Source organism: Ochotona curzoniae, unplaced genomic scaffold, assembly GCF_017591425.1.
Source record: "Ochotona curzoniae isolate NIBS_2020 unplaced genomic scaffold, NIBS_Ocur_1.0 scaffold_3208, whole genome shotgun sequence".
Classification (NCBI taxonomy): domain Eukaryota; kingdom Metazoa; phylum Chordata; class Mammalia; order Lagomorpha; family Ochotonidae; genus Ochotona; species Ochotona curzoniae.
The window spans coordinates 6,175,207-6,201,889 of NW_024467106.1; the positions used below are offsets into that span (position 1 = coordinate 6,175,207).

The 26,683-nt window shown below is 58.9% G+C and overlaps 1 protein-coding gene across 3 annotated transcripts in view; it reads right to left on the bottom strand.

The window, feature by feature from the left end:
• Positions 1-1,616: 1,616 nt before the first annotated feature.
• The window catches only part of LMX1B (LIM homeobox transcription factor 1 beta), a 67,378-nt gene continuing 42,311 nt past the window's right edge, over positions 1,617-26,683 (bottom strand). Inside the window, exons 3-9 of one of the 3 annotated variants that reach the window (XM_040963187.1) lie at positions 5,178-5,410; positions 4,091-4,272; positions 3,858-3,935; positions 3,640-3,719; positions 3,328-3,347; positions 2,052-2,195; positions 1,659-1,816 (exon numbers count right to left, since the gene is read on the bottom strand). In XM_040963187.1, coding sequence (XP_040819121.1) covers positions 1,659-1,816; positions 2,052-2,195; positions 3,328-3,347; positions 3,640-3,719; positions 3,858-3,935; positions 4,091-4,272; positions 5,178-5,410 — 895 coding nt within the window. Of the gene's footprint in view, positions 1,817-2,033; positions 2,196-3,327; positions 3,348-3,639; positions 3,720-3,857; positions 3,936-4,090; positions 4,273-5,177; positions 5,411-26,683 lie in introns of all 3 variants that reach the window. The other 2 variants (XM_040963189.1, XM_040963188.1) reach the window with 2 other exon arrangements.

The window sequence follows — 26,683 nt, forward strand, 5'->3', positions numbered from 1 at the left end:
ATTCCTGGAGAGCGGCAAAGGGTTAGTGTCTTTAGTATGGATGTTTGTGGGTGATGGCGCTGGTCACCCTGGGGTCACAGAGGGACTGCAGCTCAGAGACTCGGCCACATTTTGTGATATGCAAAGACCCATGGTGACTCTGAGTCACATCTTCCTCTCAGCAGCTCTGCCTGGGGAAGAGGGGTGGGGTGCGGCTGCCCAGGGAGCACAGAGGGGTCTGAAGCTTAGAGCGAGACCCTACCTGGCCCCGTTCTTGTCTGCTGAAGGACATGGCAGGGCTCAAGGTTGCTGACTGGGTCAGTGAGCAGGGCTTTGTGTGTCTGGGTCACTCCCATTCCCTCGACATCTCCCCTCGGCGGCTGGGCACTCCAGGCTCATAGGGCAGGGCACCGTTCTGAGGGCCTGGGGCTGGGAGTGCAGAATGGGTGCAGGAGGCCTGACTACCATGTGGCACTGTGCCAGGAATGGGCACCAGGCCTGGGGCCACAGGGTAAGAAGAACTGGGACCTGAGCGAAGGCCATGGCCTGCATGGGCTCTCCACCCCCGACTTAGGTGTGGGGGCCGACCGTGGGAGGCCAGGGTCACTTTCCAGGACCACAGCTGGCTGCTGTCCGTGAGTAGGTGGACCTGGCTGCCTTCCCATATATGCCTTCCTTGGGGAAGCCAGAGCCCAGCAAAGGTGTGGCTTTCACAGGATAAGCCTGAGGATGCTGTAAAGCTGGGAGCCAGGGGTGTGGCTAACTTGGGGATGGCAAAAGCAGCGCGGGAAGGAGTGAGCTGCACAGGCGAACCTGAGGGCCCTGCCTACTGGCCTGACTCTCCCTGCCTCCGAGGGGCTCCCCATAGGCCCCTGCCAGGTGGCCGGGGCTGCCTTCCCTGCCCCAAGGGCTTCTGGGTCTGTATGCTTCAGGCTCACCCCTTCCCCTCCAACTGCTTCAAGAAAGGGGGTGGGGAGGTCCTGCTCCCCCTCTGCCTCCCGCAGCTCTGCTGTGACCCGGGTGTGCCTTTGCCCGTGTGCATGTGTGTGCGTGTCCTCAGGTGCATCTGTCCCTCTGGGTCCGCCTGGGCTCCCTCCACACACACCCTGAGCTGCTGGTGACCCGTTTCCGGCCAAGCACGGTGAGCCAGGCACCCACTGCCGGCTGCCCCAGGCTCACACTGGCAGGGGTAATCCGGGAGCAGCTGGGAACCTCTCCCTCCTCTGCCACCCGAGGCTGCCCTTGCCCTGACTGCCAGGAGGGTGGGCACGAGTGCAGAACACAAGTGTACTTGCTTCTTGGGTCCCAGGCACCATGCCCCAATGTCAACATCATCCTGGAGTGTGGCGGGGAGGAGAGGTGGGTTTGCTGGACACAGTGAGGACATTTAAAAAAATAGAGAGAATTTAAGCTTCCCAAAAAAGAGACGGGGAGGGAAGAGGCAACAGGGCCGGGCTGGGGCTGGGACGCGAGAGGGTAGCTGTGCCAGAGCTCTGGGTCCCTGTGGGCAGGTCACAGCCCCTGCTCAGGCCACACCCAGCTGCCCATCTGGTCCGGCCCCACGGGCACGCTGGCCGCGGGCAGGGCACCATATGGCTGTCTGTGAAGTCCTTCCGGGCAGCGGGGCCGGGGCAGGCCCCTAGCCCCTGGGCCCAAGTGTCCTGCGCCCTGGCCGGCTCTCAGGAGGCGAAGTACGAACTCTGCATGGAGTAGAGCCGGTCGATGGGGTTCCCCACACGTGCCTGCAGGGAGCCTACGTCGGAGGAGCCCAGGAAGCAGTCGCTGAGGCTGGTTAAGGAGGTATCACTGTCAATGTCATGGAAGATGGAGTCGCTCCCTGTGGGAGGGGATGCAGGAGAGAGGCAGAAGGGGGTGTCAGTGTCAGGGGAAGCGGGAGGAACCCCAGTCCCCACCATCCATCCTATGGGTTCTGGGGAAGGGGGTGGCATGACCTGTGGACCAGTGCCTGAGTGGCAGGTGGCTGTGGAGGACGCCCCAGGCCAGCCCAGCTGGGCAAGGGTAAGCCCTGGGAGTGGTGGTGGTGGGGTTCCCACAGGGGCTTATGGAGTCACCTGGCATTTGGGGCGGCGTGAGGCCTTGCTGGAAGGGATCGCTGCTGCCGTAGGGGCTCTGCTCCATGGCCACGATCTGCTGCTGCGGCGGGGCCAGCGGCGTGTAGGAGGCCATCATGCCTTCCATGCGGCTGGACAGCACCTCTGGGAATAGGGCACACCTTCACACAGCAGCCTGGCACTCTGGGTGGCCTCCACGGGCGTTCCCCTGGGAATTCCCCCTGACCTCCCTGCCCAACTTCTCAGCCCCCTGTCCTCCAGGAGCCAGCAACAGGACCTGCCTCCAGGAGCACAGCCCAGGCAGAGACCCAGGAGGGCTTCCTGGAGGAACACCGCTGCCCCCACCTTGAGTGTAGGCAGGTGCAGTAAGAGTCAGGGACCAGCCCACAGTGTTCACAGCATGCAGACTGCGGACCCAGAAACTGCTCCTTGCCTGGCAAACTGAGCCAACACAGGAGGGCCTGAGGGGGCTTTGGGGCTGCTGCCCTGGGTGAGCCAGGGCATCTGCTGCAGTGGGGCGGGGAGGAGCTGGCCGCACTGTGAGTGCATGGCAGGGATGTGCAGCATAGCACAGGCTGTGTGGGCACATGGGTGGGGGCAGGGAGCATTCGGGGGGAGGCTTGGAAGGTAAGACACAGCTGGGACACCCTCGCACTGGGCCCTCAGTGCAGCCTGGGGCCCTGGCCTGGTCCCTGGGGCCTGGGCAGCTGAGACTGCCTGCGGGGTCTCCCAGGAGCCTCCCTTTCCCCTGCGCACCCTCCCTTCGCAGCCTGGAAGCTTCCCTGTCCCAGGGTAGGGGAGGAAGTCGGTGAGCTGCTGGGACCAGCCCTGGCCAGGAGAGTTCTGGCCCTTGTCCCCTCAACATCCAGCGGAAGTCCACCCCGCCCACTGTGGATGGTGGCAGAACCGTGCACCGCTCACAGGTGCAGGCTTGGGGCCCCTCCCTCAATGAGTGAGTCTCTGGATTTGCTCTGCTTGACCGAACCCCAATGGAGACACCACCACGCCTGCCTCCAGGGAATCCATGGGAAGCCAGAGGGACAGGACCCCGTCCCCACCCCCAGTTTCCTGCAGTCCCAGTCTGTGGTCACTCCTCCAGGTCTCATTGCAATGCACTGAGGGTAGGGCTTCCAGGGTCCTGTGTGCCTGGGTAGGATGCTTCCTGAGGGTCTCCCTGCAAGACGCTGCCCAGCCCCCTCCTCATCCGAGGCCCTGGGGTGCAGGCTCACCTTGGCCCGGACCCCTCCCCATCCGAGGCCCTGGGGTGCAGGCTCACCTTGGCCCAGCCCCTCCCCATCCGAGGCCCTGGGGTGCAGGCTCACCTTGGCCCGGCCCCTCCCCATCCGAGGCCCTGGGGTGCAGGCTCACCTTGGCCCGGCCCCCTCCCCATCCGAGGCCCTGGGGTGCAGGCTCACCTTGGCCCGGCCCCCTCCCCATCCGAGGCCCTGGGGTGCAGGCTCACCTTGGCCCGGCCCCCTCCCCATCCGAGGCCCTGGGGTGCAGGCTCACCTTGGCCCGGCCCCTCCCCATCCGAGGCCCTGGGGTGCAGGCTCACCTTGGCCCGGCCCCTCCCCATCCGAGGCCCTGGGGTGCAGGCTCACCTTGGCCCAGCCGTTGAGAGTTCTGCTGCTCCTGCTGCTGCTGGTGCCGCCGCGCCAGCTTCTTCATCTGCCGGGGAGCAGCCAGGTCACACCTCTGCTTGCTGGGGACCCCCTCCGCGCTCCCACCCACTGGAGTCTCCCCTCCTCTCCTGGACCCCCTCCCAGGTGCTGCGTACAGGTGGCCCCTGTGCTGTCGGGCTCTCACCTTGGCTCTTTGGTTCTGAAACCAGACCTGCACCACGCGCACGCTCAGGCCCGTCTCAGCCGCCAGGGTCTCTCGGACCTGGCCGGGACAGAAGGAAGACAGGTCAGATGCCAGGGTCAGAGGCTGGGGGGGGATGGATTGACAGGGCACAGTGGGGGTCACACTCCCCCTAGCAGGAGCGCCAAGTGGTGTGGGTGGTAGTGGGGGCTGGGCACCCCCTTCTTGCCCCTCACCTTCCGGCAGGGCTTCGAGGACACCTCGAAGGAGGCCTTGAAGGCCCTTCGCTGCTGCGTGGTCAGGATGGTCCGCGGTCGCTTGGGCCTCCGGGGATCCTTGCCGTCATCTCCGCTGCCCTTGCTCTGGCCGCCCTGTCCCTTGGCCGGCTTCATGTCCCCGTCCTCATCCTCACTCTTCACTATGGGGACACAATCAACCCATCAGGGAAGGCCGGATCACCTTCTGGCCACCTGCTGCCCGCCAGGGCTACCCTCTCCCCACCCTCGCTGACACCTGCTGTGGTGCCCCAGTGCCCAAGGCAGGTCAGCAGCTCTGCCCTCTGGCCCATGGGTCCTGCCTGGTCTCTGCCCTTGTGCCCCCTGAAACCGTCCCTTTGCCAACACACTCCTTGTTTCACCCTCCAGACACAGACCCTCACAGGAATGGGCACACGATGCCATAGCAACCACAGGCACGTGTGGGCGTGCACACCCCTCACCCTCCCAGGGTTCACGTGTGTCCTGAGGACAGCCTGGGGCCAACCTGGGTATCCCTAGAGCCACAATGTGTGCTGGCAGGGCAGAGGACATGAACTCAGCATGGCAGCCAGCCGGGCTCCAGGGTCCTGAGAACAATGTGAGGAAACTCCCTCCCCAGGGCTCCTGGGGACTAAGAACTGGCAGCAAAGCACATCTGCTGGACCCTGACACACAGCAGTATCTATGACCCCAGTGTGCACCTGTCGCTGCACACACACACACACACACATACACACACACACACAGGTACACGCTGAGCCGCTCACCTGTGCAGACTGGAGCATGGGCCTGCAAAGGTCTGGGTGGGCGCAGACAGCTCACAGGTACACTCCATGGACACACACATGCATGTATGAGATTATACACGTCTGCATGTCTAGCACACGCCACCACACACGTGAGGATGGACACACACACTTGTAGCCTACGCTCGGGTGCCTGGTGAATGACCTGGATCCCGAGTGTGTGTGTACCTGAGTAGGGATGTTGGCATGTTTGTATGTATGTGTACATTCACACATGTGCCCGCTGGCACAGACCCCTGGGGGGCCGGGCTGGAGCTCACCGGAGTCGGACTCGTCGGGGCTCACAGAGCTGAGCAGATCCTTCTCCTTCTCGTAGTCTCCCTTGCACAGCAGCTGGCCCTCCTTCAGCACAAACTCGTCACCCTTGCGCAGCTGCCGCTCACACACGCAGCAGCAGAAGCAACCCAGGTGGTACACGCACTCCAGTGCCCGCATCACAAACTCCGTGGGGGCGATCTTCTCCATGCAGCCACTGCACTTGGCTGCGAAGAGCCTACGGGTGGAGAGGAAGAAGGGCACAGAGCGTGGGCTGGGCACTGGAGTCACTCACCGTGGCATCTGCCCCTTCAGGCCCTCTCCTAGGGGCACAGATCATTGCCACGGTGACCACCAGAGGGCAGTGTATGTGGGTCAGCCTCAACCACCCTGGAGCTGGTGGAGAACCAGGCTCAGCCAATTATCCTGCCCCCTCTAGTTCCCTCCTTCTCTCACCTGCAGCTCCCAGCAGGTGCAACACTCCTTCTATGCTGGCCCAGCCTGGGCCTTGCCTCCTCTGCCTGCACCATCTTTGGCCTGCTAAAGCCTTTTTCAGCCTCCCCACCACCCCAACGCCCACCCCACAGACTCCTATCTGCCCAGGCCACCCTCCTGTTCTGACCTCTTCTATGGCTCCGTAATCCTGGCGTAGAGGGCCTGAGCCCCCAGCTTAGCTCTCAGAACCCCACTAACCCTGCTCTTCCTGCACCACACTCTCCCAGCCTCCTTCCCCTGCCCCTCTTTCACCTCCCACGTGCCCACCACACACAGATTTGACTATGCAGGTGCAGAGATGCCCCACAAGAACCCCAGGAGATGAGAATGAGTGTTCAGCCCATTTTAGAGATAAGGAAACCGAGGCATGGGGAGGTGGTGGGCTGGCTCAGGTCCATGGGAGGAGTAAACACTGCTGGGGTTTCTATCAGCCCAGTCACAACAAGGCAGAAGCACCTTGCATCCCTGGAGACATATCCTGGGTGGCATGGGTGTGTGCAGCCAGAGCCTGGACAGCAGGCCCCTCTCCCCTGCCCATACTTGCTGACCGCTCTGCTCGGCACCCTGCAACCCCATCACATGCCCTGCTCGGTGGGAACTCAGCCTCAACAACACTTTGATGGAAAAATTTATGAAGAATCAAATTATTGCTGCTGGGAGGGAATTAAAACCATTTTTCATTCGCGGCGTCCCCGGGCCACGTCTGCGGGCGCCACCTTGGGAGCACCGTGCACGTCCCAGCCCTCTTTATGGCCCACCACACGGGCACAGATCACAGCTGCAATTCTCTGCTAATCGGCTCCGTGCACGGCGCATCACTGCCTGCCTCCCTTCTTCCTGCAGCCACTGTCAGTGCCGCCCACACCCAGGGCGCTGTGGACAGGGCCAGGGCTGAGCAGCTCTGCCTGCTGCCCTGGCACGTCCAGAGCCCCTGTCGCCACTCTCTAGTCTGCCTGGCAGGCTCCTACTTACCCTGCAATGCCCAATTCCAATGCCACCACTTCCTCTGGGAAGCCTTCTCTGATACCCCAGGCTGGGTTCCCCTGAGCTCTCTTCCATGGGCAAAGGCGGCTTTCTCCAGGACTAAACGACACAGACTACAGAGACAGGGGAAGGAGCATTACAGTGGAGTGACAGCATCTATTCCCACAGGCATTCAGTGCTGCCCGGCTGTCCAGAAGCAAGACCCGGCTGCCCCCTGGCCATCCAGGAGGCTTCGGTGGATATATGGGTAACAGCTGAACTAAGGCAGGCAGCAGGTGGCAGCTCGGGCCACGGAGGAGCAATGCAGCAGGGGCTGGGGAGGTGAGAGGAGCTGCATATCGGCTCTGGTTTGTCACCAGCCCATGGTGGCCTCAGGTGGAACCCCCACCTGCCCAAGGCTGTAGGAGTTGTGGCCTCACCCCCATCCCCTGTGCTGCACCTGACTTGGAAGCCCGACTGAGGTCTGCAGCCTGACCTCGAGGCTTGGGAGTGGACAGGCCATGGCAGCTGCTCTGCCAGTGCAGCAGGTCGTCCAGCCAAGGTCAGCAGTGTGCCTTGGGAGGGGGGCAGGGGCGGCTGCAGGGCTGACCCGCATTTGTGGCTGACACCAACTGCGCGCATGTGCAGCCTGTGCTCGGAACAGCCACACACTAATGCCTTCACAGCAGGGGGTCGATTGCTACTTTCTCCAAACTCATCAACACAATCTATTATTAATACTTCTCCAAAGGCTCCTGGCCGCCATTACAGAGGCAGCACCAGCCACACGGGGCATCATCTGTTATCTAGATTGCAAAAACCTGGGAAATAAAACAAACGGCATGCACTTTATAAACAGAATGTGCCATCCGCTGGGTCTCCGAGCATCTTTCCACCCAATAAAACACCAGGGGGGCACACATGAAATACTCACTCCCAACCACGGTGGCGCTGCCTTTGTCTACTGCACGCAGGCTAAGAGCTGCTAACGGGGTGTGGGAGGGGCCCTGCTATCCTTCCTGTCCCACACAGGGACCCAAAGAACCAGCCACTGAGAAGCAGGCTAACGGGGTGGCACCGGACTCAGATGGACCTGGGCTTGGAGTCTGGCACCACTACTGCTGGTGACCCGACAAGCCGTTCCTGCTTTCTGGGGGCTTCAGCTTACTTTTCTGTACAATGGGCCTGAGCTTTCTGTCTACTTCTTGGCAGGAAGAGGTAGCAGGTAGGCAGTGGCAGGTACAGGGGCACAGCCTGGGCTCGCATCCTGGCTCAGCAGATTCTGGGCAGGACAGCCAATTTGTCGGAGTCCTGGGGTCCTCATTGGAGGAAGGTGGCATGGCAGGGAGCAGGATGGAGCTTGCAGGTAGGGGGTGTGCACTTGAAGGTTTGGCCCTGGCAGGTAGGAGACACAAGATGGCCCTCCTAGACATCTGCCTTTCTCTTCTCCCAGGATGCCAGGGTTCCTGGGAGTGGCCTTGTGCATGCCACCGGTCCCAAAGAGACCTGCCTCCATGACTACCGTGGGAAATGGCCAGCCCTTCAGTACCTGCCTGGCGGTGCATGTGTCACCCTAGAATGACAGAGAAAACTGGGGGGGTGGGAGAGGGTTAGGGAGTAAGGGGAAGGGATCTTCCATCTACTGGTTCACTCCCCAAATGGCCACAATGGCCAGGACTGGGCCAGGAGCTCCATCCAGGTCTCCCATGGGGTCAGCAGGGGCCCATGCCCTTGGACCATTCTCTGCTGCTTTCCCAAGTGCATTGCCAAAGTGAGCCAGCTGGTACTGGAACCAGTACATATGTGGAATGCCAGCATCACAATGGTTGCCTAACCCCCAGCACCACCCTGCTGGCTCCCTACTCCCATTCTACAGATGAACATACAAAAGTCAAGGTCAAATTCTCCTTCAAGGTCACCCAGGATCCTGACGCACTGTCTCCCTACACTGTGCACCCTGGTGTGCCTTCACTCATCTGTCACTCATGCCCTGCCTTCTGGGGTCCTGCCCCAAGACCATAAACACCCCAGGCAGTGGTGGGGTTCACCCCAAGTTCTTACCACTGTGCAGGAGCCTGGTGTCCCCTTGCCCCATGTCTGACATGCGTGTTTTTTTTCCCCTGGCAGGATCACCCATGACTGTGGAGATAGGAACTCTGTGCTTGGAGCCACCTCCCTTGGAGAGTCCCAGGCGGGGAGGACACAGCCCCTTCTCCTTTCTGCTTTATCGGTTTTTTCGTTGCATGCCCAATTTATTAAACCCATAAAGCTAATACACAAAACTCAGGAAACCCGTTTATCTAGGAGCACTTGAGCGCAGATTAAAGACGGGGATGAATTTCTCTTGCACCCTTGGCAGCCGCGGAGACGCAGACGCCTCCAGCTCTGATGACAGAGGCTCCTACGGCCCTATGGATACCCCAGATGCGAGCAGCCACATAGCAAGCCTCACACTTGGAAGCTTGGTTTTGTCCCTTCCCAAAACTGGGACCTTGTCCAAGGCCCCCCACCATCCCGGGGGTTCACGATGACAGAGGCTGACCCCTCCGGACAGCCCTGGGCGCCCCTCCCTGTGCAGCCCGGAGGCGTGGGAAAGGATAGGTCCATCACAGCGAGATGTCTGCCTCCACACCAAGTCACATGGGAACAGGTACTTCCTTCATTCCACATGGCCAACGGCACAGGCATTTCAGGATAAGACGAGACAACCAACTGTGTCCTTCACGCCTGTCCACCCTGGTCTGTGGGCTAAGCTCCTCGTTCCCAGCTGAGACACATCCAGCCTCTCCTTCCTGCCTTAGTACTTAGCATTGCACCTGAATCCTAGGCCTTTCTCTCCCCAGGGTTCTTGCTGAACTACTCATCCTTCAGGACCCAAATTGCGTGTCAGCGCCTTCGTGAAGCCTTTCCTCATGCCCCCGCCCCAGCACCCTCCAGCGGTTTGTCTGAGGTTCCTGGTTCCAGGAACCAGACACAGGGGGTCTAATGTACCCACTGGGCTCTTGCAATGCTATGTTCTTGCTCAGTGACTCCCCTGGACAACCTACCCTCTGTCACAGGTCCCCTCCTCACTGGCTCCAGGGCAGCCTCACTGTGACTCAGCTGTGTGGCTTCCACATCTCCAGTGCCGGCGGCATGGCCTGGAGTATTTCATGGTCTTTCTCTGAGCCTCAGTTTTGCCTTCCGTACAATGGGGTATTGACTCTTCCTGCCCTGGGCCAAGGGATTCTAAGACAGGATGCCTGGCACGCTGAGGTGAAGGGCTGGCCCCCTGAGGCCCAGGGGACTCTGGTGAGGTATGCTCAGCAGGCTGGGATGGGGAATCGCCTAGAAAAGGTGAACTTGCTTCTGGAGGCAGAAAGAAGAGCCCCAAACTTCCCAGTTTCCTGGTCTCAGGGCAAGACCCCTACACCTGTGAACTCATTTCTTCTCTGCAAACTGAGGATCCCCGTCCCCACCTCACAGGTCACCCAGACAAAGCGGCCACATCTTCTTCCCAGGTGGGTGCCAGGAGTCAAGCGCATGGTGCCCCTGCTCATGGGACTGCGTGGGGGGTAGGGGTCCCAGGCTCATGCAGCTGAAGGATGCATCACACGGCACAAGAGGGCCCGGGACACCCTCAGGGCCCAGCGAGGACCGCAGGAACGAGGCGCCTGTCACTCTTGCCACGGGAGGCCCGGCCAGGCTCTGCCTGCTGACATCTCCCCCACGTGCCGGCTGCGTCCTTATCATTCCGGGCGTAGCTGTTTTTTATTTTTGAGACAAAAAGGGGCCTGTTGATGGTACTCCAACTCAAACCAGCTGCAAACATCTGCTTTGATGCGGCGGTGCAGGCCAGGCGGGCGGCGGCGGGAGCCGCAGGGCCTCTGCGTGTCTGTCACGGGGCTGGAATGCACAGTGTAGCGGGCACTCGCTCAGCGGCCACAGGCCTCTCCGCAGCCTGGTTATGCCTGCCAGGAAGGCAGGCCTTAGATGCAGCTGTGCGGGTTGGCCCCATGGCCCTTTGATCTGGGATTGGGGCGCTGTCGGGAGCCCCCAGCCCGGGCCGGAGGTCACAGGCCAGGGACAGGGAGGGATGGGCACAGCCGGGAGCCTGGATCCCATGCCGGGTGGACGGGAGGGTACACGTGCTGCCTGCAATGCCACAGATGTTTGTGCAGCACCTACTACTGCTGGGCGCAGTCTGGGAGCCTGGACACAGCACAGGACCATGGGGACAGGGTCTGCTCTGTCCCCGCAGGGTTGGTCAGGGCACAACAAAACGTGTCTTGTTTTGGCACCAGATACAGCCAGGGTATGTAGAGCAGAAAGAACGGTGACCATGTGGGGAGAAGCAGCAGAAGAGCAGTTGGGTGTGACCTTGCCATCGTAGCAGAGATGCCCAAATCCTAAGGACAGGGTCCCAGGGCAAGATCCCTGGGAAGTGGTTGCATCTCCCATGACCATGAGGACACAAGCTGGAGTAGTGTGGGGAAGAGCCAGGAGGCGGATCCAATGACACCACTGATAGACGCGTTCATGATCCACCCCAGGCTTTGCAGATAGCAGGGGCAGGCGGGCGAGACTTTGGGAAGTTTAGGCAATGGTTCAGGACCACGCAGGAGCACAGCAGGAGCTGAGGGGCTGTCCCACAGGGAGGTGATATGAAGATGCAGGGATGGGAGATGACAGGAGAGCAGCCGCCTGCAGAGACTAGCAGGTGGGAAAGGGGAGGTGGGGAGGGCATTTCCAAGGTACTACGTGCAGAGCAGCCTTGCATGCGTCCAGGGCAGCTGCCCCTGGAGTCTGGGGCTCTGGGAGATACCAGGCTGGAGATGACATTTGAGATACAGACACACGCGTGTGCACTGACAGACATCCACGACAGAAATATGCACTGAGTCACAGACACACATACAGACAGGCTCATTCAGACAGAAACATGTACACTTGGAGACACACGCAGAGACAGGCACACACCCACAAAGACACCCCTGGAGACACACACACACAGACACAAGTGCATACATTCCAGAGTGTCGCCAGCCTGGCACCGACAACAGGCCTCCTCCCCAGCCTTCTCTGCGGGCCAGACCTCCCTGGTGACAAGCAGGTGCACTCTTGGCCTCAGAGCAGGCAGGAGGGGGAAGCATCCTATCTCTGTGGCCATCTGTCCATGCATCCCTCTGGCCGAGCTGGGGACACTGCCCTGGAAGCACTGCAAAGCATGGCAGGGCCCTGTTCAAACTCCACACCGAGGGTGCACCTACCCAGCCCTTTGCTCAGAGTCTGCTCTTTCTTCCTGCTGCCCCTCCTGGGTGAACCTAACAGGTGACTCGTTCTGCACCCTGCCTGCACTAAGCACCTTCCACATTGGTCCTGCTGGAGGCGCCTCCTCCCACATGCTCTCAGACCCCTCCGAGCTGCTGAGGGTTCCCTTCTGCCATCACTCAGGTCCCCGGACCTGGCAGTCATTGTTGGTGTGATGGTTGCTCACTAAGGTTTACGAGTGTTCCCTAGCTTCATCTGCACATAGATTGTTTCAGCTTCCTGTGTGGTGGGCACTGCCCTCTTGGGGCTGGCAACCTGGGCTCTGGCATTCCTGCTGGTCCCCCATGGCTACCACTCAGTTCCTGCTGTTGAAGCCCTCTTTTACCCCTGCCCACCTCCTGGACGGACTCTACCCTTGCTCCCTGAGCTCAGGTGCTGGGGGCTGCAGCTGCCGACACCCCAAAGACGGAGGGGGCTTGGGAGCCTGGGTGCAGGTGCTGACACAGGCAGCAGGGAGACAGCGCACACCAGGAGGCACAGAGCCTTCGGATTTCTCTCTGGGGTTCCGCACCGCTGGCACAGGCCACATCCAGGGCTGTGTGCCGAGGCATGGCTGAGGGAATTCAGTGGGAGAAGTGGTGGGGCTCTGAGTGGGGACAGAGAAGCAGAGAGGTCTTCCTGCGAGGGAGATGTTGACAAAAAGCAAAATCATAAAGAGAACAGAGGGCTTCTTCAGGGCAGACCATATCCATCCATCCACTACCCATCTACCTCCCTTCTTGCCAACGCACAAGCCACCTAGCCATCTATTATTCATCCATTCTCCTACCCACTGTCTCAATCATACATCAGCCATTCACCTGTCCACCCCAGTGCTCACCCACTCATCCAACCATCCCTCTGTCTCCTAACCAGCCACCCATGCAGCTGTTCACTCATCATACTTAGCACCTGTGCCAAACCCTGTGCAAGTGACCCCTCTTCTCCTTATAGAAACTTATTTGAAAGCAACAGAGAGAGAAAGAGAGAGAGAGGAGAGCTTTTATCCACTGGTTTAGCTTTCCCAGTGTCCACACAGCCAAGAATAGGCCAGGCCAAAGGCAGGAGCCCAAGATTCCATCTGCGTCTCCCACCTGGGTGGCAGGGACCCAAGCCTCTGAGTCATTGCCTGCTGCCTCGCAGGGTGCAGACTAACAGGAGGCTGGAACGGAACGTGGAGACAGAGCGTGAACCCAAACCCTTGGATGTGAGTTGCCAAGTGTCCTAAGTGGCAACCTAACATAACTGCCCTGGAAGGCTTCTGCTCTGAGACCTGTTACCCTGCCAGCATTTGCCATACTCTCGTCCTGACCAAGCTCCGAAGTGACAGGGTCACCATCCCCAGGGAAGGCCTGGTGGGGTGGCTGGGTCTGGGTAGACGGCTCCAGGGCATCCCAGAATGTAACAGTTGGGTTGGTGAATACTGTGGACACCATGCTGACCCCAAGGTTTCTGGACACAGGCCATCCATGGCCACAGCGTTTTAAATTAAGATTATAACCACCTTGATAAGTTCCCTTGGTACAAACCTCGTCTGGAACCAAACCCCATCAACCATCTGAATTTTGGGTCCATTTTGTTTCTAGTACAGCTAAGTCGTTTGCAATCTTTCTTTCCACGTTTATCTTATGGAAATTATTTTCATCGAGACAAATGGCTTTTTCACGGAAGATGTTCTACAAAGGTTTGCTCCAGCCTGGGACTGTTGCCCGGAAGGGCTCCGGGCGACGTGCTCCGGTGGTTCTGCAAGCACTACGCTGCGGTCAGCATTTCCTTCTCATTACTGATCAGGTAGGATGGTTCCTGACATCACCCATGTTGACTGGCACAAACAGTACCCAGCAGCTGCCAGAAACAAGCAGGACCATGTAATGTGGGCAGTGCAAGTGCCTGCTTCAGCTGGGACCCCACTGACTCAGGGATTGGGGGCCCCTTCTGGCCCCCTTCCTCTTGGGTTTAGCTTCATAGGTTCCAGGACCCTGTCATCTTCTGAAGGAACCAAACCTCCTCTACCTCCTATGCTGTGCTCCTCTTACCCCAGCCAGAGACAGCCCTGGCTCTGCGCTCTTTTCTAGCTCCGCTGTCCTGGAGATCTGGATGAAGCCACTTCCTGCCCCGCCCAGCACCTTCAGTCACCTGTTCCCAGAACCTGGCCTGTAAATGCCAAACCAACAGCGGCCAGCCTGGCCCTGTGCCCATAGCATCCTCTAAGCATGGGCACCTGAGGTCACACCAACACCCAGGCACCTGATTCCAGCCGGCGTTCAGACTATGAACTGAGCCAGGGACGTGAGAAAGGCAGAGGGAGAGCAGGAGGTCCCCAGGCTTAGCAGGATGGGGGCCCTTGGCTAGGGAGCCAGGGAGGAGCTGGGAAGTGGCTTCCCTGGGTCTCGGGGAGGCGTGGAGGGGCAGGGCACACAGGGCGCTCTGGTCGCTGCAGCGGCCCGCCCGCCCATTTAGTGGGTAACTGATCGCCCTGCGCCCCGCCCCAGCCGCCCGCTGCCCGCCCCAGCCGCTTAATCACCGCCCGCCCGGCTACATTAGCATAGTAATGGCCTTTAAATTGAGCCTCTTTGTTTTTTAATTAAGCTCCCAGCAGGTACAGAGAAGAGCGATTATTGAGGAAGCTGCCAGCGCTAATCGCCCGCAGTCGTTTGACAATTAAAAAGCGCCCGGCTTTAACCCTTTCTCCCCATCCGCGGTCGTCCACACCCCCTACTCAGCCCCAACATACATCCCGCGCCCACAACCGGAGTGCCTTCCCTCAGGGTGGGAGCCTTGGACCCGCCTCTTGCAGCTCTCAGAGCCGTGCCCACATTCCCATTCTGCAGACCAGCAAACTGAGGCCCAAAGAAGGGTGTTTGCTTAGGCAGAGGTGAAACAGACTGGCAAATAGGCTGCTGGGGAATGCCTCGCCTCTGTGCAGCCCTCTGCTTAATAATCCCCACCCTTAAGGATAGAGGGGCCTCTCCTGCCTCCTGCTCTTCATCGGATCCCCAACTCTGAATCAGGCGCTTCCGACTGGCCAGTCTCAGTGCTGGACACTGAGGGGGCTGCAGTGACCAAGTCAGGCCTGAGCTCTGCTTATTTGAGTGCAAATGACCACCAGGGGGACAGACACAGTGGGTCCCTAGGACCCCCACGGGGAGCCAGGGGAGGCTCTTCCTGCACACAAAGCTGGGGAGAAGAGGGGGAGTCGGTGGGGATGGGAAGCAATTCAGGGGTGGAGCTGCAGGGAAAGGGCTAAGACCCTGAGACCCGAACAGTGTTCCTGCAGGGTGCAGGGTCTGCGAGTGGAGCTGGCGTTCACAGACCACCTACTCGGAAAGTTTGCATATTTTTGAACAGGTAATGCATTCCACGACATAATATGGAAATCTGCAAAAAAAAGGTTGTCTGTTGAAGTCGCCTCCAGCCCACTCTACCCCTCCTGGCCACCTCCCTGGAGGAAGCATCGGAGGTCTTCCTTCCAGGGATGCTCGACCTAGGTCTGAAGCCAGCATCTCACCACCCTCCCTCTCCCTCCCCTGTCTGCTTTTGCTTTTAGAAGAAGCACTGGCCGAGTTTCCGTCCTGCTTCCGACTCCTTTCTGCTAACCTACGGATGGACATCTCCTAACCCAGCTTGGGTTTCCCTGCCTGCTCCCAGCCAGCACACCCACTGGGGGTGCCTGGAGCACCTCCAGTCTCTAGTGGAGGTGGAGGCAAACCCTGATTTATTTAACCTGTGCCCTGTTGATGGCCTTGAGGCCCCTGGAAGACTTCTTCATCTGCAGAACCAGTGGAACCACTGAAATGCTTCAAGTTGGGAAGTGGCCGGAAGGATTCTGAAAAGACCATTTTGGTGTCGAGTGGGGGACCCCAAGTAGAGAAAAAGCAGGGTGAGAGGCCAGCTAAGAGGAGGCTGGGGATGCAGGAGTGACGTGGGCAGCACTGTAGAGGGTGGACCACAGGGTGGGGACCAGGCGGCTCCTGGAGATGGCTACAGGATTCATCCCTGGCCCTTACCTGCCCTGAGGCAGGCTCTCTGACTGCAGGAGGAGCCCTAGATGTGCCAGTCTCACTGGGCTAGCTCCAAGTGCCCTCCACCAAGCGCTCTGGCTGAGCTAGCTCCAAGTGCCCTCCACCAAGCGCTCTGGCTGAGCTAGCTCCAAGTGCCCTCCACCAAGCGCTCTGGCTGAGCTAGCTCCAAGTGCCCTCCACCAAGCGCTCTGGCTGAGCTGGTGCTGGGGGCACCTCTATGGGTGGTGGGACAAGGAGGGCTCTCTACAAAGGGTAGGTTCTGTCTGCTCTCTTGTGGAAGAGACCCCCTTCTCTTCTGTCTCCAGGCCCCAGGAGTTGGGGGGTTGTTCTATGCCCTGGCCTCCCCTTACCCTGTGCCTGATGCACTGGTCCTGTCTCAGAGCTAAGAGAGCAGCCAAGGAGCAAGGCAGCAGGACCACGTCATGTCACCTTACACAGGGCAGGAGCGCGGAGTGGGCGGCAGGCACTGCAGGCAGCGAGGGGTTAACCATCTGCCTGCCCCCATCTATCAGCCAGCATCTCCCAAACAGACGGACAGACAAGGCAGCTGTCCAAACAGGCCTGTGTACCTGGCCACGGCAGGGCAGCGGCTGTTTGCTCTGCTCCTCACCCTGATAGACACACACACACACACACACACACACACTCTCACACACACACAGCACATGCACCAGGCATTTTCCTGCACTCTCTGCTCTGGGGCTCTGCCCCCAGTTCTGTCCATGCCACCCAGCCTGAGTGAAGAGGTGCCTGCTGTGGCTGGCGGACTGGGTAGCTGGTGGCTGAAGTGACTGGTCCATTGCTGCCTCCCTGCCCCTCCTCTGCACCTGCCCCGCCCCGCCCTGGCACCCTGGTACGAGGCCCTGTGACTGTGCTCTTAGTAAGGTTCCTGGTGGCCCCTGTATGTCCAAAGTGAGAACGGAGCTCAAGGATGCCTGGGTGGAGCCGGGGCCAACACAGAGCGGTGTAAACCCTTGGGACTTGCCTGGCCCACTCTCTTCTTGCTCGTGGCTACCTAGCAGCCCCACCTGAACATCTAAAGCATCTGGGAAGCCCCAAATGCACAGACGGGGCACCCAGCTCCTCTCACCCCGCTCCCTTACTGACCCTCTCAGTAGCCTCCCAGGGGCTGCTTAGATCTGATCTCCTTCCTTCCCTGGTGCCTGTGGGAAACACTGTGTCCAGTCACCAATGCCCCTCCCCCTGTATTCCCCTACCCCCACTCTGCTTACCTCTCAGCCCCTCCAAATGCCCTTCTGCTAGGGAGGCGTTGCCTCCAACACCAGGGACTCCTGCCCAACCCTGGCTAGCCCTTCTGACACTATGCTGCCAGCCCAGCTCCTATCATGACCTCCCTTCCTCTCCATGCTGGCAGTCAGAGGAACCCAAGACTCTGCCCATTTCACAGATGGAAACGCTAAGGCTCAGTGAGGCCACGGGCCTAGGGCCAAGCCTCAACAGCCAGCTACTCCCACAGCCCTCCTATAGAGAGATAAGACCTGTTTGATTTGGCACAGGACAGGAGCCTCCTCTTGCTGCGTGTGGGCAGAGTTCCTGGCACCCTGTCTGGCACAAGTGGGAGGTGAGAGGTGTGAGTTTTGGGCTTGGGCCTTGCTGTGTGGTACCATGAATCTGTAGGGCTCCCTGGGGATAGGCTGGCACCTGCTCCCTAGCTGGCATGGAGAAGGATGAGTGACCACGGCAAACACGGGGGACTTCCCAGGGTACCCATGTCCTGCTCACAGGGAAACCCCGAGGCCCAGGGAAGGTTGCTCTTGCCTAGCCTGGCTGCAACAGTGCCCCGGGCTATGCACCCGTTCCCCGACCCTGCCCCGCCCTGGGACATCTTTTCTGCACATGCTGGAGCTGAGAAAGGCCTGGATGGGGCGAGAGAGGGGCAGGACACCTCTCAAGTAACGGATTGTAAATTCCTGGGCCCTGGCTCTCCATCCCTAACAACCTTGGCCCACGGCTTGCCTGCCGCGCCTGTCCCTTCTCAGCCAATTTAAATGAGGGGTCCCAGACCCGGGGCGTGAAGCATTCCAGACTACAGAGAGGGGCAACTATTGTTGCTTTTGGGCGTTTGAGAGGGGGGGGATAAAATAAAAATAAAATAGTCCGGGTCTCTGCAGGTCCTAATCACTCTCACATGTGCCGTGTGGCTCTCCTGCTCACTGCAGCGTGTGAGCCCCTGCAGCCCCAGAGCCCCATTCTCCAGAGGGACAAACTGAGGCAAGGCGGTGGGGAGGAAAGAGCAACCCTGACCCGGGCACCCGCTTGTTTCCTACTAGATGCTGGCTCTGGCTGAATCTCCTACATCGTTATCTGATGCTCCCCCATCACGGAAGGTACCATGAGTACGTGGCCCAGCCTGGCACATGGGCCCAGAGCTGGAGAGCTTGTCCTTGGGCAGTCCTGCACCAATAACCCTAAAACCTCTCCTTGGGTAAGTCCCCGCCACTCCCACAGCTGGGGTTGGGCTTCAACAAAAAAAGAGATGAATTTGCTAGGCAGCCCCTGCCCTGCACACAGGCTGCTGGGGGGCACTGGGCAGCGGTGGGGAGGGGCCTGCCCAGGCTGGAGGGAGCCGCTCTCCCGGGTAAGCCCACAGGATATTACGCCGCCTTTGTGTGCCTGGTGACCCAGCTGCTGGTTATTGAAAAATTCCACCGCTCGGCCCAGGGCAGGCCACTGACCCCCTCATCCCGGGACGCGCCTATCTTTCAAAAGATCCGGGATTAGGGAGCCCGCAGCAGAGCCCATGGGGCGGCTGTGTTTTCCTGGCCCCTCGGGATCCTGGCTGGAGTGGGCTCTTGGCGCAGGATTTAATTAGGTGGAATCAGCCTGCGATGACTGTGGCGACTATTTACCCAGCCACTCAGCAGTCTGAGCCCCACTCCGAACAAAGATGGGCCCTCAGCCCCCCTGGCTGGCCAGGCCAGGGGCCCCAGAAGAGCCCGGGCCCAGCTGCTGGGCGGGCTACAGGCCCGGCCAGGCCTCCTGGCGGCGCACCTCATTTAGCCGATATTTGTGGGTTTTCGCAATGCGAAGCATCTACGTGGGGCTTTTAAAAAATTAAAGCATCTCCAGAAATTTACGGCCGACTTCTGAGCGGGGGCCCCTCCCCCAGCGCATGGCTCCGGAGGTGGAGGCAGTGACAGTGGTGGAGTGGAGCGGCAGAGCGGGTGTGCTGGGGCAGGACTGGATTCCTGCAGCCGCTGCACTGCAAGCCGGCACGGGAGCTATGTGCACCCAAGACGCCCAGCCTTGGGAAGCGGGGTAGCACCCCTGGGCCCCACCCTGGTGCCTCGTGTGCCCTTGGCCATGGTCCCCATTGGGCAGCCTCAGTGGGGTCAGCTGGCCTCACGAGGAAGATGAGGCCAAGGCCTGTGGGTGCATGTGGCTTCCTGGTTCTCATGTCTACACACCTGTGTTCCCGTGACAGGAGCCACCACACGAGCACGGAGGTACCGTGTATGCACATCTATGCATACCTCCCACGCCAACGGCCTATAGCTAGGCCTCCAGTCAGTCATAGCCACCTGCACACACTTGCCAGTGCACCTGTGTAGGCTGGCACGGTGTGTGCACATTCTTTCGTTTCTAGCTTCCAACATCTACCCACACATCTGTACCTGCCCAACCCTGCCATTCTCACCCCCCTACATGTACATCAGGACTGCAGATCTGAGTGTGTCCCCGCTGACTCAACACACACAACCCATATGAACTCATATGTGGCCTGGCACCTACTGCTATTTGTGTACCACTCTACGTGCAGGCTGGCACACATGCATGACTGCCCATGTGTACACACACACACACACACACACACACATGCACATGACATGGTGGTCACTGCCTTGGCTGGGCGAGGATATGCCTTGGGGGACTCAGAAACTGCTCCAGGAGTCTGCCCCTTGGAGGGTGTCCCTCAGGCCCAGAGTCAAGGGATGGCTTGGGGAACATGCCCTGGTGACTTTTTGGGAAGCTAAGGCACAAGCCAGAGATACTTCTGGAAATTCTGCTCACCTCCTTCCTGGGGTCAGGGTTCAGGAAAAGCTGCCAGGTCAGAGCTCAGGGCTGCGCTGGGCAGACAGCTCCTCCCAAGGCCCCACCCCTCTCCCCTGTCCCTCACTGCCACCTCAGTCACTGGTTCCTGCCTCGAGGTCTAAGTCAGAGAAACAAGCTGCCCAGATTCAGGGGACTTTAGCCCTGACATCTCCCTGTGTCCCTGCCCTGGAGCCAAGGGACTTCAGGCTTTAGCCCTGAGCCCCATGGCCTCCCAAGTACTCACAATCACACAGGGCCACACACCGTAACATGTATGCACACACACAATATACACAAGGGGCTGGATGTCACTTCTTCACCCAGGGAAACACACACACACACACACACACACACACGAGGAATGAGACACACGGGGTGTGCACACACGGAGGTACCGCGGGCCTTGTGAATACAGCCTCTAAGAGGCTGAGATACCTGAGGCTGCACAGGCCCGCACAGGTGACTGTAGCTCGCAGGACCCACTTCTGAAAGTGGTCACAAGTAAGTCTGCTGGGCAGACTGTGAAGGCCGAGCCGAGCACTGGTCAGGAAGCAGGCCAGGGGACAGGCAGCCGGCCAGCTCTGTCCTTCCCTTTCCACCTGCTCTGCTGTGCTTCACAGCTCCCACAACCACTGGACACCACCACCCTTGGCCATCGCCCTCCTCTGCTTCCCTGCTTTTTCTTGTCCATCTCCTCCACGTGTGCAACAACACTGTCCCAATGCCTCCCCTTCCTTCCCTATGCTGCCTGTCAGGGGCTAGGCTGGATCCCAGGCCTGTCAGTCTCCATATCTACTTTCTTTTTATTTTTTAATTTAAAAATTAATTTTTCTGTACTAGAGAGACATGAGAGACGGGTAGCAGAGAGCACCCTCATTGGCTGTTTCACTCCCCAAATGCGCCCATGGCTGGTGCAGGGCCAGAGCCAGGGATACAAGCTGGGTCTCCTACAAGGTGCTAAGGTACCTGAGTTAACACTTGGAAACTCTCAGCAGGAAGCTGGGCTGGGAATAGAGCTGGGATTCAAACCCAGGGACTCCCCTGTGGCAGGTGGGAGCCCTGGGCCTGTATGAACCTTGGTGCTGGATGTCCACTGCAGCATCCATGGTAGCTAGTGGAGCAGGGGAGTGCAGACTATTCTAGCCAACCCTGACCTTAGGGACCAGCCAAGCAACTCCCAGAACACTCTCCCATTTGTTTCCAGGGGTCCCAGGATGCCTGAGGGTCAGGGAACAGGAGGGAGTCTCTCCTACCTCCGTATTAGCCTGTGTCCTGGGGCCAGTGACTCTACCTGCAGAACCTCAGGTTTTGCATCTGTAAAATGGTGGGATTTTAGGGACCGGTGGATGCTGACACTAGGACAGAGCCCAGGAAGTGAGTCCTGCTTCTCCTCCCGGCCCTGACTTCAGCTTCTGCTGACAAGCTAGAGGGACCTGCACCCTGGGCTGTGGTTCCTGAGGATCCTAAGCTGCTGACACCAAAGTCCTCACTACTGCCTCCCCTCCCCCGCTCCCTCAGCTCCCCAACATGCCCAGCTGCTACCCTCCCCAGCAGGCCAGGCTCCCAGGAAACACTACCACACCCATAAGTACCACGTCTTTATCTATACCGCTTGTCTCATTCAGCTGAGAAGATACCTACAGGGCCTCCAGACATACATACCTCCTGCACTGGGTCCCGGATTGGGTCTGCTGACCCAGGTTCACTGAGTGACTGCCACTAGCCAGGCACTGTGAAGGGAGCTTCAGTGGCTGATACTGTGGAGCACTGAGTGGGTCAAGCTGCTGCTGTCTGAGGCACTGGCATCTGACATGCCTGCTCCACTTCCCACCCAGCTCCCTGCTAATGTGGTTGGGAAAGCAGCAGAGGATGGTTCAAGTGCTTGGGCCCTACACCCACATGGAGACCCTGATGAAGCTCTGGCTTTGGATGGGCCCAGTCCTGGACATTGTGGCCATTTGGGGTACGAATCAGCAGATGGAAGATCTCTCTCTAATTCTGCCTTTTGAATAAATAAATCCTTAAATAAAAAGAAAGAAGGGGGTTGCACATCAGAGCTTACAATCCCCTCTACTACCTGCCACAGGCACCACTTCTTCCTTGAGTAAATGCCATGACTCATGACTCTCTCCACACACATGGACTTCAAAAAGTTTGGGGCAAAACCAGTTAGGCATCCACTGTGGAGGCTGGCATCTCATCTGGGTGCTGGTTTGAGTCCCAGCTACTCCACTTCCACATTAGTTCCCTGCTAATGCATCTGGGAAAGCAGTGGAGGATGGCCCAAGTTTTTGGGCCCCTGAACCCATGTGAGAGACCCACACAAAGCTCCTGGCTTTGTTCCTGCTGTTACAGCCATTTGGGGGAGTGAACCAGCACTTGGAAAACCTTTCCTTCTTTCTGTCTGTCTCTCCTTGTAACTCTGCCTTTTTATTATTTCTTAAAATATTTATCTTTTTTATTTGAAAGGCAGAGTTATAGAGAGGAGAGACAAAGATGTTTTCCATCTGTTGGTTCACTCTCAAATGGTTTCAATGGCCAGAGCTGAGCAAATCTGAAGCTAGGGAGGGGCAGGAGCTTCTTCTGGGTCTCCCACATGGATGGAAAGGCTCAGGGGAGCCGCCATCCTCTCCTACTTTCCCAGGCTATGAACAGGGACAAGTGAGCAGCCGGGACTCAAACAGCACTCATGTGGGACACATGGTTCACGGGCAGAGGCTGAGACTGCTATGCCATGACATTGGCCCCTACTTATTTTCAAGACAGAATTACACAGAGAGGGAGAGAGAGAGAAATCCATCTTCCATCTGTTGGCTTACTCCCCAGATGGATGGGCTAGACCAAAACCATGAGCCATGAGCTAGGTCTCCCACATGGGTCCAGGGCCCAAGGATTTGGGTCATGCTCTACTGCTTTTCCAGGTGTGTTAGCAGGGAATCGAATTGGAAGTGAAGCAGCCAGGACTCAAACAGGCACCCATATGGGATGCCAACATTGTAGGTTGCGGACTAACTTGTGTCACAAAGCCTGTCCCAAGTCTGCCTTTCAAAGAAATAAAGATTAAATCAACAGCAACAGCAACTTGATATTTTGGTGCAGAAAAGCTTTAGAAATGCACATCTAGCTTTCACACATCACATATTTCCCGCAGACTTTGTGAAGGCAATTCCTTTCTGCAGCTTCCTGTCTCCACTCCTACCCTGACGTGCTGAGACTGTCTCCTGTGGCTTCTATTGTCTCACCGATGCCAAATGTCCTCAAACCACCACGTCCAGTTCCACAGCACTGCCCCTCCTTCCAGACCTCTGTTCCTCGTCCCTGCAGCTCCAGGTCAGTTCCAGGCTTCTTGGATGCCCAGGGCAGCCCAGCCTGCTGATGTATGATGTGTGTGATAGCGCCTGCCTGTAGGGAACAGGGGTGTATACAGCCAAGATCACCCATCACCTGGATAGCTTGTCGCAGCTGCAGACACAGAGGCAGATCTGTGCGCACCTGCCACGTGGGAAAGGCCACTGCCAAGCAGACCCTGGGGGGTGCACTCACTCACTTCAGCAGGACTCACTCCAGATACAGCAGCAGGAAAGAAAGCTCTGGAATGTCTGTCCACTGGCTGCCAGACAGCCCCTTGGGGGAGGGGGACAGGACTGTCCCATGTTGTGTCACGTCTGCCATGCCTGAATTTACCTGACAGTGAGCAGAAATGACTTTGATATGTGCATGTCCATGCATGCAAGTCAAACACAGGCAAGAAATAGAGGAGACACACAAAATGACCCATTTGCCACTTGCCTAAGCTCCGCTAACCAGCTCTGCTGCCTCCTGGCTCTCCGGCAATCAGAGTCCTGTTCCATCACCTGCAGAGTCTCTCACGGGACTGGACTGCCTGCCTGAGCCCTCCCTCCCAACTTATAAAAAGGCGCAAAGCCCTCGCAGAGGTCCTGGGGTCCCTGTCCTGCTTCCGTGCGCACTGTCTTCCCCCTGTTTCCTCTCTCTCTCCCACTCTCCATCCCTTCCTCCTTCCAACAGCACAAAGGCAAGCTCTCCCAGATCTGGCCCCAGTCAGCCCCAGGAGCCTCTGGGGGCCCTGGAGTCTCAACTCTTCCAGTCCCTCTTCCCACTTCTAGGGCTGTCAAGGAATGGGTGGGGAACTTTCCACCCTTCATGGCTATTCAGTGGGGACTTCCTCCGGGGAGGCCGCCTGTTCGCTCCTGCATCCTTCCAGGGGCTACCCTGAGACCCTGGGCCCTGGAAGATCCAAGGTCAGCAGCGAACAACCAGATCTGGGTTCATGGCAATCGCTGCCACTCACCAAATGTCAGTTCTCCCATCCGTAAAACAAGACAAAAGCACCAGCTTCCCCCAGAGTGTTAGAAGGGCACCATGGGGTGCACTGCATGGGCCTGGTGTGGGTGCAGGGGGCCCGGCATGGTGTCCAGGGTCTGTGTAGGTGCTTAGGCACCACAGCTGCGGGCAAAGGCCAGGCTCCTCCAAGCTTTGTTTCCTGGCACGGGCAGCCCCTTAATGTGCAATTGCCTTCTGCTCTAGCCTGGTCTTCTTTCACCCTGGAGACAATGGTTTAGCCCGCAGGGAGGGCCCAGATCCTGCTGTGGGGGTGGGGGATTGTCCCCACGCGGGAGGTGGAGATACAGCTGAGTTGCCCCCGGCTGGCACAGGCAGCCCCATCAAGCAGGCAGACTACCCCCGAGGCTGGTGGGGGGCAGCTGGTGTCTACTCTGCTTAAAGCTCAGCGATTCTCCACGGCTACTGGGGGGATGGGAGTGGGGTATGGCAAGTAGAGGCGCCTCCCCCCACCCCACAACATATACCACCAAGGGATCAGAGACGGAAGCCCTGCCCTTGCAGCCCAGGGGCAGGGGGTGGGGGTGTACCCAAAGGGCCACCCCTTCTGCAGCTGCCCTCCTGCCCCTTCAGGAGTGGCCCTGCCAGCCAGCGGCCGGGCCAATGGGTGAACCTCTGCACCAGGCCAGCCTTTTCCCCGACACTCAGTAAATACGCAGTACTGCATTAAGGCAATAAATAGTCATTTTAAGGAAACCGAGACTCAATTTAGCCACCCGAGTCAGGAGTGGCAGTTAGCAGGGCTGCGGAATGTCACTGCACAGCTGGCAGCCCCACCCCCTTCGAGGCTGTGCTGCCCCTCCCCCCCAATCAGGTTACTGGGGAGGGGGAGCTGGGGAAAGCCAGAGGCTGGAGGGCAGAGTGGGCTGCCCCAAGCCAGAGCGGAGACAACAGCAGCAAACAAAACAATAACAATAATAAACAGCAGCAGCCACACAGCGGGGTGGGTGCCATGGGGTCCCAATGAGGCAGGGGTCTGATGGGGCAGTGGGATGTGCTGGGTCAAGGTCAGGATGAGCTTGCATATTTATTAAACACCTAATATATGCCAGCAAAATCCCAGTGACCAGATCACACCGCAGGTCACCCACTCTATGCCCATGGCCAGCAAGAGAAGAGAAGGGGCTGGGAGACCACACCTCCTGGCTCCCGCTCAGCACCCCTTAGCCTGTATGGAAAGCAGAGGGGGTATTGATCCTTGTCCAGCTCCAGGCTTGTCTGCTGATCAGCTGGGGTGTGGGGGTAGGAACAGTTGGGCTGGGCAGGGACTTGGAGGACCTGGCTTTCCCCCACCCCAACCAAAATAAACAAAGCTCCTAGGTGAAGGGCTAAGGGGTGGGTGGGTGGGTGAATGTCTGCTTGTTGCCATGGGAACCACACAGCATGGGGGGGAGGGGGATGGGAATGTGGCTAGGCTCCCTTCACTGAAGTGAGACCCCACAGCCTCAGATCTGGGGCCAGGCAGCCAGCCCGGCAGTGGGTGGCCTGGAGGCAGGGATGGCAAGAGGTAGAGCAGCTGAGTTAGTCAGGAAGTGCCCAAAATATCAGGAACAGGATTAAGAGCATCATCCATGCTTCTCTACCTGCCTAAAAACAGCCTGCACTGGGGGGAGGCAGAGAGACAGAGAGACTCCTGGAGAAGGCCTGGTTGGCTGCTCCTCCAAGCGCCCACTGCCCAGGTGGGGCAAGCCAAGCCACTTTAATTCCAGCAAAGGCACTGTGAGCGTGGGCCAGATGCTGGCTGGCAGGTAGTCATTGAGCCTGCTTCACCCATTGCTGGCTGGAAGGAGGACAAAGCCACCCAGAGCTGCAAAGCAGAATGCTGGCTGTGCCTGATCCTACCCCCTGGGAGGAGGAAAGGATGGCATCTGTCCCCATGGGCGCTCTCGTGTCTGTCCTGAAGTCACATAGATGTGCAAGGGGCAGAGCTGGGATCTGAACCAAGTTCCTGAGTCCGGAGCTCTGAAACCTCAGCGTGTTCAGCGGAGGCCTGGAAGGCTCAGAGAGAGGACAACCCCTGATTCCAGATCACACAGCAACACAGGCGGGCTTGGAGCTCTCAAGTCCTCCTTCCCCTCCTGGGTCCCTATCCAGCCTGGTCTCCTTGCCAGCAGCCTGGCCCTTCTGGAACGCCCCATTTGAGCCAATAGCACCAGCTTCTCCGACTGCACCAGGTGGCAGAGCCCCGCACTCCGCGGCTGCCCTGTCTAGACACTTCTTGAAACTCGGCAGTGGTGGCCGCTCTTATGGGTCCCAGCACAATGGGCCCTCTGTGCCCAGCCTGGGGCCTGCTCCAACAAGCCGCCCACCGCCTCCTAACCCAGCGGCAC